Here is a 15069-nt window from a genome sequence, read left to right as displayed (position 1 = left end):
ATTATAAATTATTCATCATATTATTATTTATGTTATCCTCATGTGTAGGTTCACATGTTTTTAAGTGAAAGCAGTGGAGTAATAGAGATAATAGCATTGTTATCCATAACTCCCATAATGTGTGTGTATCTGACATTTTAAGAATGTGATAAAGAACAGAAAATAATGTTGAACAAAATAAATAACAATTTGAATGCACAATCACCTGATCAATACCAGAGTATACTTCACAAAGAAATTAGAATGTCTACGAAGGAATTAGTCAGAGAAACCTCCTGTATGAACAGACTGAGTTCATACAAGAGATTTCTCTGACTAATTTTTCAATGAAAAGAGAGTTGATCAACTAACGTTACCAAAAAATCAACAAATTAAGAACCTACAATATTTTATTATAAATTATTCATCATATTATTATTTATGTTATCCTCATGTGTAGGTTCACATGTTTTTAAGTGAAAGCAGTGGAGTAATAGAGATAATAGCATTGTTATCCATAACTCCCATAATGTGTGTGTATCTGACATTTTAAGAATGTGATAAAGAACAGAAAATAATGTTGAACAAAATAAATAACAATTTGAATGCACAATCACCTGATCAATACCAGAGTATACTTCACAAAGAAATAAGAATGTCTACGGAGGAAGTCAAATTCACGAAATGAAGATTGACAGTAGTTTTCCTCTATGACTCGTGGGTCGAACATTCCGATTGAAAGAGTAAAAGTTAATCCGGTTCCTTGAATCCCTCACCCGTATCAATCGGAAGAGCCAGAATCTATTGATTTGACTGCGGCCGTAAACCCTGATTAGGACATAAAAAGCCGGATAGGAAGTCCATTAAATCGCTCATAAAGTCCGTGCTGATTCGCATTAGACGTCAAAAATGGGAACCAACATCTTTTTTATCAACTGCGAAGGGAAGCGAAGCAAGCAGCCCTGTAGAGTAGTATAATTGGGGGCCCTATCGTCTAGCGGGGACGTTCGAGTGAAAGACCCCAGAGGGAACGTTCAGGGACCATTGTTACGTTCAATTACATTTCGTGTACTGAAAAGGACGTACGACGTTCTCTTGCGATTGTACCTTTTTCCTTTTTCCCAAGGCGGGTGAAGAATTAGGTTAGGACTGATTACCTTCATTGACGTTTGACGTTGCCGCTCTTTCTGTGATTTCCTTTTCCCGGTCCGGGATGATTGTCGCAATTCCAACGGAAAAACCTAATGGTTGAAGCTGTTTTCGACACAGTTTTCTGTGTGATGTTCCGAGATGGTTTTCTCCGAAAGAAATTCATTCGGAACCTAAGTAACAGAAACCATTGTGTATCAGGATAGAACAAAGGAAACGAAGCTTTTTACTAATTTGGGGGAAATCGTGAATTCTAGGGTGTGACAAGGAGGTCTTTTTCCTTTTCTATTCGAAGTTGTAGGATGGAAAAGGAGCTGAAAGCATCATATTTGAATACAGTGAATAAAATTTGTGAAAACAGCTTTTGCCATCATTCTCGCTAAGTATCTGTGAATGAACAATACTTCAAAATTTGATTGACAAAATCAACTAAGAAAAATTTTTTGGTATTTCAGAAATAATTTCTACAAACAAAACAAACACAAGGATATATGAAACAGAGGAAGAACAATATTTGGTAATATGAGGATAAGAATAATTTGATCAAAATGAACAGAATTTCAGGGAAAGCTTCGAGAGAAAAAATAATATGTGAAAAAACACAGATCATATAACTTAAAAAAATAAGTCTTAACAAAGGATCTATGAAATGAAGCTTGGAGCAATGTTTCCGAATTTGCGAAATCTGATAATAAGAAAAATGTGATAAAAATGCAGAGCATTCTGTACATAAAGTTATATTGAAGGCCTTTGCCTTGACAACAAAAATTAATGATTTATTGAGAACTTATATGATAGGTTCAACTCAAGTGAAATTGATTTATTCCATAAGATGAGATCCTATCATAAAATGTCAGTGATGATCAGAGTGCTACAGATACTGAGTCCCTTATGGTTTATACTCTTTGTTAATGATTTACCGCACATAGATGACCAAAATATTCTTCTTCAAGTACCTATCCGATTCGAATGTTGGCAATCATATTGGCAATAAAAATTTTGTTGGTATCAGCTCGAAACAGTTCTGCTGAGCTTTTCCCAAACCAGGTTTTCAGCTTCCGCAGCCATGATATTCTCCTTCTTCCGGGTTCCCTGTTACCTACTACTTTCTCTTGAATGATATTCTGCAGTAGGAAATATCTCTCATTATTGCTCATAGGATGCCCCAGGTATTTGAGTTTTCTTCTCTCAACTGTATAAACGATATCCAGGTATTTTTTCGTTATCTCTAGCACTTCTTTATTTGTTATGTGAGCTATCCAAGGTATTCTGAGCTTTCTTCTATATAGCTACATTTCGAATCATTTCGGACAATCTGTATAGATCGTCAGTGAAAGTTCGATCCCTTATATGTTTGAAATAGTTTTTTATTGAGATCACTTGGATCCTTCCATTTCTGGATGCACTCTACTTCATTCATTTCTTCATTTAAAAGTCTTTCTTGCCAGGGCTTCTCCCTCTGCAGTTTTTGTCTTGTAGTGGTATAACATTTTATTTTTAACGTGTGGATTCGTCTGCTTCACCCTTGGTAGACCTTGTTCTCTGAAGTATGTTCGTAGGTTTCTCATTTGCTAATGAGCAAGTTCCATGATGTCCAGCATACCCTTTATTCTTCGGCAGTGTTATCCTCTCAATTCTGCTCTTCGGTTAGTATCTACTTACTGTCGTGATCAAAGTTCTCAATATCTTTTTGTTCCATGGAACAATACCGCAAAAGTATGTTAGGATTTAACATAGAATTCAACGCCCAATAAAGACGAATATTATTATTATTATATGTATTGATGGCTCTCGTAATGTTCTTGCCGTTGAGGTTAACTCTGTCGTTAAGTCTTCATTCAATCTTTGATCGAATCGTCGGTTTATTATAATTGAATATGAAATAATGAATTTGTTTAAAATAATGGACACAAATGAGAAATTCAGTTTTAAACCTAGCCACAGCAAACATTTAAAAGCCTCTAGTAGTTATTTATTGTGAATATTGAATAGTCAATCAAAATCATCTATTTGTTAAGGAATATTGAACGAATCGCAAAATAAGCAAATGAATGTTTCATCCCACAATTAACCAATACCAAAGCAACAAACGGCTGAAGTGACTGCTCCCATATGTGCTCGTAGGATAAATATTAATTGTAGACAAACATACTTTGACTCCCGAAGCTGGTGTACCACAGAACGGGATTTGACTGGGCGAAAACCAAATAGGAAAATGCCATCACAAATATTTAAGTTCGACAGATTCGATATAGTCTAATTACGAAAACATGTAGTGTCGGTCTGAATCCGAAGCCTTTATCAATTTCGGTGATAATGTTTAATTTTCATCGGTATTCCCAGGCACTGACATATTTTTCGTTGTTTGTGCGATGTTGATTCGATTGAAAATGGAACGATTCGCGTAGTCTGAATAAATATCATCACGCAGAATTTCGATTGCTTGATGAAAGTTTACACGAGATCTGGTAAATTCATGGAAATCTGTCACAAAGGAATTCGTGATTATGGCAATATGTATTTTTTTATGCTCCAATAAATTCTGGTCAGATGTCTACATTTTGACGTGCAACGTCAGCCGTTAGAAATGCTTGTTGCACTTTTTTTGTCCACCAGGTGGCACAAACGAGTTTAAGCGTCATCTGTTAATCAGTTTGTTACAGAACTTCGAATTATTTGATATAAGTTTTTTAGTTAATAATAATAAGAACAGTACTTTATTATGCAACTGGCCATCGACCAAAGGTCCTTCAGCTTGTATTTTAACAATTTTTGGTACATTGAATTTGTTTAAGGTAAAAGGTTATTATTATTTCATTTTTTCATATCAAACTTTTGATCTTTGCTATAAGTGGGAGTTCTGGATGTTTTCTCTTAGATGTATTCCTTCTGTCTTCCTGGTATTGAGAAATCACTTCATCCAACTGGAGTAACCTATTATAGAATGCCTTATTCAGTCTGCTCATTCTTATCTCAATAGGTTCTATTCTGGTATTCAGATAAAGTAGACTGTTTGGAGGATTATGAAGTGGATAGTTTCATAATTTTCTTCCAAACTTAATTCTTACCAACCGCCCAGCAATAAACACGATATCTACCGAAAGGAAGAACCCAGAAATTTGAATTTTGTAGATTCGAAATTTGAATGCCGACAAAGGGTTTCTTGAATATGGCCTTTTGAAAGTTTGTATTCTCATTAATTTGGAAACAGCAGGTTCTGCAGGACTATAGAAAAGAAATAACTCAATGTTGCTGGGACCATCAAATCGACGGAGTATTTTGAAGTACTTCAAATTTCAATTTTGATATTTTCTTTTTTTTTTTGAGCACGAGTTCTCCAAACTGATCGCTCTATCATTTCATCACAATGTCCGTATTAATCGAAATTGATGAAGAATATCGAAAAAAATATTATGAAAGCACGAATCTGACGGGTCAATAGCTTATGAGCGTTCGTTCATTCATACGCCAGTTGCACACTAGGAGACAAGTATTCCTACATATTAGGCCAATTGAAAAGTCCCCGGTCTAATGCACAGATGATGGTGCTAGTATTGAATCCATATGATTATTAGTTGATACCAACCTTCAAACGATACGTGTCAAAATTTGACAGCAGTTCAATCATTAGTTTGTGAGATATTGCGTTTTGAATGTAGCTACTTATGTTATTTGAAAAAAGATGAAAAAAAAAAAGAATTTCGTGTGCTGATAAAATATTGCCTTCTGAAGGGAAAAAATATAATTGAAGCAAAATCTCCGCTTGATGAAGAGTTTCCGGGATCGTGGTGAAATGGGCACCGAAGACGGCGAACGCAGTTGACGCCCAAAACAGGCTGTGACCGACGAAAAAATCAAAAATGTTCACAAAATAATTTTGAATGACGGTAAAGTGAAGTTGATCGAGATAGCAGACATTGTGAAGATATCATCTGAACGTGTACATCATATCATTTACGAATATTTGTACATGAGAGAGCTGTGTGCAAAATGAGTGCCGCGCGAGCTCACAATCGATATAAATCAACAACGTGTTAATGATTCTGTGCAGTGTTTGAAGCTGTTCAAGTGCAATAAACCTGAATTTCTCAGTCGATATGTGACAATGGATGAAACATGGCTCCATCATTTCACTCCGGAGTCCAATCGACAGTCAGCTGAGTGGACTGCAAACGATGAACCGAATCCAAATCGAGGAAAAACAAAACAGTCAGCTGACAAGGTTATGACGTCAGTATTCTGGAATGCGCAAGGTATAATATTCATTGATTACCTCCAAAAGGGACAGACCATCAACAGCGATTCTTATATAGTGTTATTGGATCGTTTAAAGGATGAAACCGTTAAAAGACGGCCCCATTTGAAGAAAAAAAAAGTGCTGTTTCATCAATTGCGCTGTGTAACAAATCAATGAGAACAATGGCAAAATTGCATAAATTGGGCTTCGAATTGCTTCTGCATCCACCGTATTCGCCAGATCTGCCCCCCAGCGACTTTTTCCTGTTCTCAGACCTCAAAAAATTGTTCGCTGGAAAGAAATTTAGCGCCAATGAAGAAGTAATCGCCGAAACTGAGGCCTATTTTAAAGCGAAAGACAAATCGTACCACAAAAATGGTATCGAAAGCAACTATGTTGAATAATAAAATAGAATTTTTCCAAAAAAATGTATTTTACTTTGGTAGACCGGGGACTTCTCAATTGGCCTGTTATCTATATTGCACTTTCTAGAATTCCAATCGATGCATTTATTAACGAGCGCTTAAAGCTCCCGACTTCGCGTTAACGCTTTCCTAATTTTTTAACTCTCCTTATAAATACAGGGTGGAGCATGTCGACTCCACGCAAATACAAATTTCCACCAAATACATCATTCTATTCCTAATTAATTCACCGAGTCCATAACAACAATCGATCATCTGGCCTCCTCTAAGCCCGAACATCTTGCAGCGTCTCGAGACCGGGATGCAAGACGCGTCATTAGCGACGCTGGCTGCACAACGTAGCGTCGAGTGAGGACGCGTGCGGTGATAATCCCGATACCGACGAAGATCCGGCCGAATGGCCGTTATAAATAAAAGTAACGACGTCGTAGACAACGCCTCCTAGACTTGGTTTAATCGAAAGGACGATCTTATTACCGACATTGGGGGGGGAGAAAGAAAATCGGGACGAAAACAGATAGGAGATTCTGGGTGATTCGATAAGTTCGATATTTGGTGGCAGGCGTAATCTGATATCAATTCTCTTATACCAGCAAAAAATCTCATCGGTTTCACGTTGACGTTAATTTGATATTACTTTGGTTTTTCTGATCACCAGTTGGCGCCACTGTTGCGTGAGGTTCTGTCAAAGTTTTCTCTGAAGAGGAATAGTTAATAACAATGTTCCAAGTGTGTCGGTGAGATAATAAATCACCTTGTATATAATACCTATCTACGTTTTGTTTTATTCATCCACGGAATCAAATATGAAGTGCCAAGAAATAGTAAATGCAATTACAAGGCAAGTAATGCAAGTAACTTCAAGACTCTACATCACAGAGTATCAACAGCATAAACCATGAGGTCATGAACACATGAACACTATAGAATAAAATTCACGAAAACTTCAAAATATTGAATAAAAGACTAGTGAAACATAAAATGAAGAAGATACTAAAAAAGGTTTTGTTGAAGTTATTACCGAAAAATTCTACACGAAGCTTCAACTAGTTATTTCATATCAGCACCCAAAATATCAACTCCGTCGGTGTTGTGATCATAGTTATATTGACTTATTTTCTTCCAATTTTCTTTTTCAATTTTCTATGGTTCTGATAAAATAATTAACATGAAATTCTGAACTAGATTGAATATGCAGTGTGGAAATCAAACAGAGAACAAATTTTTGAATGGCCATATTTGCTGAATCCTTATTTGCATTTTGTCTTTTCACGAACTTAACCATGGCATTCGACATCGGATCCTACCCTGGAAATTATAGCTCATTAGGCTTCCCGTTCGAGAGTTTTCGTGTTTACGGTCGGTCATAATCAGTGAGTCAAACCTTGTCGCATCAGACTCAAAATTTGAAACTTACAGACATTGCGAAAAAATGATAGAGCGAACTGATCGGTAACTTAGCACTCAAAATACAAAATGAAATTTATAAAAATAATAACCTCACACGAATGTAAATTTTTCTGTTCTTTCTATACCATTCAATTCTTTTGATCGACTTTTGCAGGAAATATTAACAGATTTCTTAATTCAAGAATGAAAAGTAAAATATAATGTTCCATGGCTGGTAATATGGCAGCTTCTATAAACCTCCGTTGCATACTGGTTATAATTGAATGACTACATTAATGGCAAATAAGCTTTGCTACTTCTCAACTCCATTTGTCTGATTAAAGTAATTGAACAAATACGAATTATCGATCCACACGGACAATGTGTTCCATTTCGGTAATGCTGTTTTACATGGAAATCAAAATCCTTTACAAATGGAACAGAATAATAACTTTCATTTAGATTTAATCAACAGGCATGAATCTGAAGCTAAGAATTTTTTTATGATTCATCATATTGCTTCACATCTTCCACCAATAAAATATTTGTGTTGAAAACATCAAATACATGATTATCTATTTCAAAAACACCATATAAAAATTAAATGGGGTTTGGTTGGATGAAGTCATGTATGATCCAATTATTGTTCCCTGTAAATGATTGCGATGGTCAACCGAATGCTTGGAGACCTAATAGTTTCTTTTAGTGTCGAGGGCATGACAGTTTCAATTGATTTACAGGGGGCGAATTGTTATTGTATATAATGTAAAAAGGATGTGTAATTCTTCGGGCTGGTGAAGAATGTGTCATGTCGGTTGTAAAACTTAAGAGATTTACTGGGGTTGGGAATGTTCCAAAACAAGACGGTTGTACCAGATGTGTTACATCTGTTTGTCAGGTTCTAGTCCTTCTAGAATATTCGATTTCCAGAAATCCGCGAAGATCTTTGGGGGCGGTACGGCAAAAGCCCTTATTGGACTGGGGGATGGTACCTTCCCCTAAGGGTGTGGTCAAACCGAGAGAAAGGAGGTCTATATTCGAGAGAGGGTAGTTCCAATCGACAGAGAGCACAGTTCAAATTAAACTGAAGACGGGTACAGACGGTACAGTTCAACTTAAGTCGAAGACGAGTCAAGTTCGTGCGGTCAACTTAAGACGTAAGACGTTTCGCGGACTAGATTAAGACGAGTCGCGAACAAGTTGAAGACGAGACGACCGAAAACTTGAAGTACGACGAAGACGTGATAATCCAAGACGTTTCGAGTAATCAACAAACGAGTTAAAGACGAAATTCAGTACCGTAGTGAGAAACTTGTAATTAAGACGTAATTAAGATCTTCTCAATACTAAGTTTGTACTGTATAATTGTGGCTCTGTAAATAGATGTAAATAATTCAAAAGAGTTTAATTATTACAAATCCAACAAAGTCACGGAGAAAAAGACGAAAGGCCAGGTAATCGAATCATACCTCTAGACGATCGATTAACCAAGCCTACAGTCATGTGGGTGATAAATTATAATATTGTATTCTCTCAACTTATGGAATATTATACATAGTGAAAAATTTATGATATATATGCTAAAATGAATAATGGGGAGAATTCTTATTTTCGTTGTCAACATCTTGATATGTTTTCAAAAGGAGGAAACCTGATGCTCTTCTGTTTAGTCAGTTGCTTTCCCTTATAACATAATTGTCCGACGTAATGTATGGTACCAAGGGAGCAATTTAGGGCAGACGTAGTGTGACGGAGTCTGCGAGCATCCGAAGATAGAGAGATTTATCTAGTTACCCTATCGTATAGCCAAGGCAGAATTCAGTGAAATCAATCAATTACCTAAATGCTTTTAGGCAAAGCTCAGATTGTCTCTGAAGGTTCATAAAGTAATCACCTGAAATCTTAAACTTTGATAATGTTCATTTATTCATTGTTATGTTCTTCGCTGATGTGTATTGATTTTGATAAGACTTCTCATTTCTCTAGATTTTCATTTTAATGCTAGTTCTTACTTTTTATAATGTATACTTTGATATTTATTCGTTTATTGAAATTGAAATATTTCGAATTTTCTTTTACGATTGGTATGTCATATTCAATGCAGTTTTTTATTCCTTATTTATCAACGCCTTTTTATCAAATCGATGTAAATAATGACTTTCATGTGGAATTGACAAGTTGTTGTTGAAGAAAAGTATAAAACTGCATTAACATGATATACCCACACATAAAAAATAATTCAAATACATTTCCATGAAATATAACAGAAGAACTTTCTAAGAAAAGACCACATATTCTGAGAATAAAAATAATTCAGAAACTTTCTTCAAAACGAACACAAATCTCAGTGAGTTTTTCAAAAATAACAAAGATACGTCATCAGTATGATAAATGAGTAGTATAAGAGTTAACTTATAACGATTGCCCAAAAATATATTTTGGTTAAAAAGAAAGATATTTTCAGATTGTAATTGATAATCATTCAAATGGGGTTTCTTAACAGCATTAATAATGCCATAGTAGCCTTCTTCGTGCCCTTAGATTGAATTGAAATATAAGTTTTGTGGCTCGAGAACAGGACAATCAAAAAAGTGAATTGTCGACGTTTTGATCCCAAAATATTTTTCAAGACTGAAACATTTATTCATGTATACATATTAGCTCTTATATAAATATTGAAAACAATATAATAGTCTATATGTAGAAGAATTTGCTCTAGCAATATGAAATATATAAGTGAGAGTTTCATTACTTCAGTATAAATGTAAAATCTAAGAAAGCTACTGTGTAAAAAAAATTAAAAATATTATAACTGACATTTTCAACAAGTGAAAATTATTTGGTATTTGAATAATGTACTTGTAAAAGCCTTCAATGTAGATGTAGAACAGGCAAATGAACAGAAATAAGGATTTTTTCAAAACTACTTTAAAATATAATAAAACGTAACTTCAGCTCTGCAAACATAATTGTGATGACACATAGTACCAATCAAAACGACGAAGGCGTGTTCATCTGATTGTGCGCCTCCTAGATGAAGGAAAAAAGGAGTATAATACTATTTGTCAAGTTTCGAAAAGTTCATTTCTGAAGCGTGGAAATATAATTTTCAATCGCATGAAGTTTCGTAGCGAAAATCGCTAACGATACGATTTGAACGCGTACGACTCGGTGATCAATCAATTAAAATAATTGCTCACTCGGATTTGTTGATACAGGGCTCACAATCAACAAAACTTCGTTAGCTCTGCCTTAATCCGATATTCAAGGATAATACTAATTGCTTTCAAGGCGCAACATGGGGGTGATTATATTTCCTAGAAAATTACAGCGAGATACAGTATGGAACTTAACATAATCTGATGCCTTAATACCTGGGTGTTCCTCGTTAATCTTATACTCGTTACGGAGTTTCGCTAGTTCATTCTAGTCGAGCCACAAATACTCGTATACATTATCATTTGGAAATTTCAGTGCTACAAGGACTTTAAGTTTAGCCAGATTGGAACTCATATGCTTGGGAAAACCAATTATTTTCCAATTTCAACAATATGATTTGATCTACTTTCATATCCCCTTCCAGGAACTTGGATTTCCTCAGTCAGTAATAATGAATTCGAAGAAATAGGGAATACTAATTCAGTTCACACAGTCATATATGGTGTACACTTATAATTATATCCAAATATATATAGAAATGTAATGTCAGTTATATTCAGTATTGATGATTTTAACTTGGAAACCATTCAGACGAGTCTTCTTTTTGTCTTTTGAATATTGGTGCAAATTTTTTTTCATTATTTAATGAATAAAATCTCCTCATTATTAACACTTCGTTTTATATGTGTCAACTAATCAATTCATTGAATTTATTTTCTCTATTACAGTATCGTAATGGGTTAATTACAGTTCTAAAAACAGTGCTGTAATGAACTCATTACATCATTGTTTTGTTATATTTTTCGTTTTGTGATTGTCTACACAGACTTCCAATCCTATCAAAACAACACACGTCAAATTGTCAATATAATATTATTTGGATTTAGTGAAATGATTTGCGACATTATATTCGCAATTCCTCTTAATTCTGTTGGTGTTAAATCGATTGCGTAAGACATAATCCACGAATTTAATGCGTAATTATAAATTTTATTTCAAAATTCGAAACTGATTTGAAGTGAATTTCCGCAATCTGTCAATTTTCATAACAGTCAGACTAACTGCCAAGATACACTACAAATGTCACTAGGATGTTTTTTTTTTTTTTGATGTGCCAGGCCACTTTTGGCCATCTACACAACGAACATTTCATTATCTATAAGACTTAATCAAATTTATCAACCACCACCAGACATACACAACATCCATGAACTAGCCAGGATTCGAACCCGGTACCATCGGCACCACAGCCAACCTCTCAGTTCACTGTACTACCGAGGTAGTCTCACTAGGATGTATATTCTGAATTTTTCATTGAATTTCGACAATATTTCACAAAACTTGACTGAAATATAGAAAATATCGTCTAATACTCGTTGCAGACGGCAATTCCTATTCCTACACTCATGCGTTCCAAAACTCGTTCCTTCGTCGCTCGTTCTTGAATTTCGCATTCGTGTTGGAATAGAAGCCCATTCTACAACTTGTTTTTTACAACTATTACCAAATTACGTACAGTAATTTTCCAGTATAATTGAAAGTTACAATTGGAAGTTTAAATCTTCATTCTTTCGATTTGATAGTGATGTGAATTTTTATAGTTGGACGAAAAAGATTATAGAAAACACAAATCGATAATAAAAAAATAGCATTCAGGCATTATTGATAGATGAACCATTTCTATGTATTGGAAGTGTTAGTTTCTGGAAAATTCCTCATGTGCGCGACTGCTGCTGCAACGCCCCGGTAAAAAGTTTGTTCCATTGAAAGTTGCTCGACTTTCAAAAACTAATTAGGAAATAATTAATGAGGAAAAGACGAAGTTTATTAAAAACGACGCGAAGGCGTTCTTCCGATCCCAGCTGAGGGAAAATTTCAAGAGTAATAGCCACAAGGAGTGAAGTGTCGGTTCCTTTTATTCCGCAGATAAAATTTAACACCTCGTGAAAGAAAAGAATTTTCCGACTTTTCTCAACTAATTTGACCGGAAAATTTCATGTTTGCCATGACTATTTGTGATCAATAACAGTGAAATATTTTTAGGAGCAACGTACGCTGCGATTCTTATGGGAAAATTTTGCCGCATCTATATCATCACATCATCTACGTCCTAATCACCAGCTCATTCGCCATTTTGTGTTCTGAAATGTCCTACGTATAGGAAAATGAATATGTTTCGATGAAAAAAGATGTTTGGTGAATTGTGTCAGTCTTCATGTTCCAATATTTTCTTGAATTTAAGATATCAGCATCAAGTAGCGAGTGTGCTAGAATTTACTAATTTGAAAAAATAATTCATCCAAATGTTTTCTAAAACGATTGTACGAAGAGTTTCTTCTACCGGTTATGCTCTAAGAATAAATAAAGTTCAGAATTATCGTAGACATAGTCCATTAATTTTATCAATGGCATGACCAATGACCAACCAAATACTTCTCGTTACCTACTGCTCAAAGTGTTCACGAATCTGAAGATATTTTCTCCTCAATTTACGTTATTATGAATGTGTCATTCTGATTTGAATTAAATTTTACGTACAACCCATTCTTTCAAAATTGGTTTGTTGTGTTGTGACGATTTTATTTTTAATCGTTTCAAATAATGAGTCACTTCAATTAGTTCTTCTTATACCATATTTACAAAAATTCAAAGCGTGAAAACATTTTCAAAACCAATTGTTGCTGTCGATTTTATGTTTAAACTTGAATGCATATTCAATTATTGTAGTAGGTGAAATTGTTGTATTCAATTCGTATCGTAAAGATTCATATTATACAATTATACGTATACTACAACTTACCCCACTTCAACTCGGTTGTTTGGTTATACCACCTAACCATAGGGACTGGTTTTCCTCCACGGGCTTCGCAAATGATCTCCACATCGGTTCCTTCATCCTTTGGCCCTAGCATCGAAGTATTCACCAGTTGCATTCCGTGGTTGTCTTTTATGGTTACAGATGTCGGTTTCACTGAAAGAAAAATAAAATTTGAGTTTAACCAGTTTGACAGGATAGTATCATCAGATCAACCAACCGACAACAATGACATCGAAACAAATCACATCTCACATATATATGAATATTGAAAGCTTCTGATGTCAAGTAGTTGTTTTCTCGAATTTTTGTTATAAAACTCTGAAATATGATTCAATATCGAATAAATGCTGAATAATAAGCCTATCTCATTTCAAAGCCGCCCCCCTCTTCAGAAAGAACAGTCGCTTACAAGCTGAGAGCTATAACTTCTATTATTTTAATATCTACAACATTCACGAAAAGTTTTTACAACGAAAATAGAAAAAAATATGACTAAATTCAATTTTCGTGTTGAAACAAACCAATCGAAAATAGATTGTCATTTCAACAAATTAAAGAAAAATAAATTCCACGAGGGGTTGGTAAAGCGAGTGGCGCACTGCATGCGCTCAAGATTTCGGCAAGCGGATAGAGAAAATTGGCTCAGAAACGTCTGTAGGGATGTTTTCTTGACATTACGCTCTCATCTTATACAAACATTCCTGAATTGGCATGCTGTCATAGTAAACAACGCGATTTTCGAATGTTTTTCTTGAAAAACAGATGATTCCGAGGATCCCCATTCAATTAGATTGCTTGAGAGTTTTTTCGAATGACTTCATTAGTTATTAAGGTGCCCTTTCATTCCGCTTGATCAAAAAAGCATTCTTATCATCTTCTCGTATTTCGCCCAACAGAGGATTTAGAGACAGACAAATTTCTTAATATAATGCCGAGGAACAGGCATGACAAATTTTATGAACCCTAATATTTTTATGATCTGCGATGTTTCAATTGAAAAAAGACAACAAAAAACAGCGTTAATTTCACAAAATGATTCATTATTTCTTTTTCTTGAAAAATATTTCAAATCCATATCGTAGAAGTATTTTTTGAAAAAAATCTTTACATCAGGAGAATTCGACATTGAAATTGCAGAAGAGAATAACACTCAAAACAGCAAATTAATATTTTTGAAATCACTTCTCGATTAAAATTAATGACTCGGTGCACCAGAGTCAACTTCCAAAAAGTTCTCTAGATAATATTATCACTAACTATATAGATAATATGTAAGCTGAAGTAATAAAAGTCTCCATTCCTGATTTATGGGCTAAAAAAATATGTTTCTATGTGAAGAATATATCTTTTCGAAAAAAATTGGTACCGATCAAAAAAAAAATTCCAAGGTAAACTCTGACAACAAATTTGTTCCAATGTTTATCTGTCTGTAGGATCTGATGTCAATAAACTTTAATTACACTTTTCAATGAGCTCTTCGATGAATTTCTTTCGTTTACACTACAACATAAGAAAAGGAAAATACACTTTAGATAAAATGATAGCGTAAAAAATTGGTTTGAAATCCAAGAATGCTTTATTCTTATATGCTGGAAAATAACAGGGTAAAGTTGCAATAAACTGAAGTTAACCCTTAAAACTCAGCCGTAGATACGTGAAGGTCCTTCAGACGAAGGATTCAAATTCAAAATTTGATTTGATTTGATTGCTGTGCCATCTGCAACGAATCGTTAAAAATTGTTCGTACAAAACTTTTGTATTTTTTGCCGTGGGATACGGATCTGCAATAAAACACAGAGATTCCCATTTAAGATCCCAAAGTTGATCCCTGTTCTCCCGACAAGGGTGAAGTGAATGGAAGGGATATTATTATAAGTAGACTCCCTCTCAAAACCACCAACCTTTTATTGGAA

General features: G+C 34.7%; 1 protein-coding gene across 1 annotated transcript in view; it reads right to left on the bottom strand.

The window, feature by feature from the left end:
* LOC123673787 overlaps positions 1 to 15069 on the bottom strand; it is a gene marked incomplete in the record, with an annotated part of 335142 nt that overhangs the window by 102604 nt on the left and 217469 nt on the right. Inside the window, 1 exon segment of the mRNA XM_045608469.1 lies at positions 13139 to 13309. Coding sequence (XP_045464425.1) covers positions 13139 to 13309 — 171 coding nt within the window.

This window comes from Harmonia axyridis, chromosome 2 (genome assembly GCF_914767665.1).
Source record: "Harmonia axyridis chromosome 2, icHarAxyr1.1, whole genome shotgun sequence".
NCBI lineage: Eukaryota > Metazoa > Arthropoda > Insecta > Coleoptera > Coccinellidae > Harmonia > Harmonia axyridis.
This window is presented reverse-complemented; position numbering and strand designations above follow the sequence as displayed.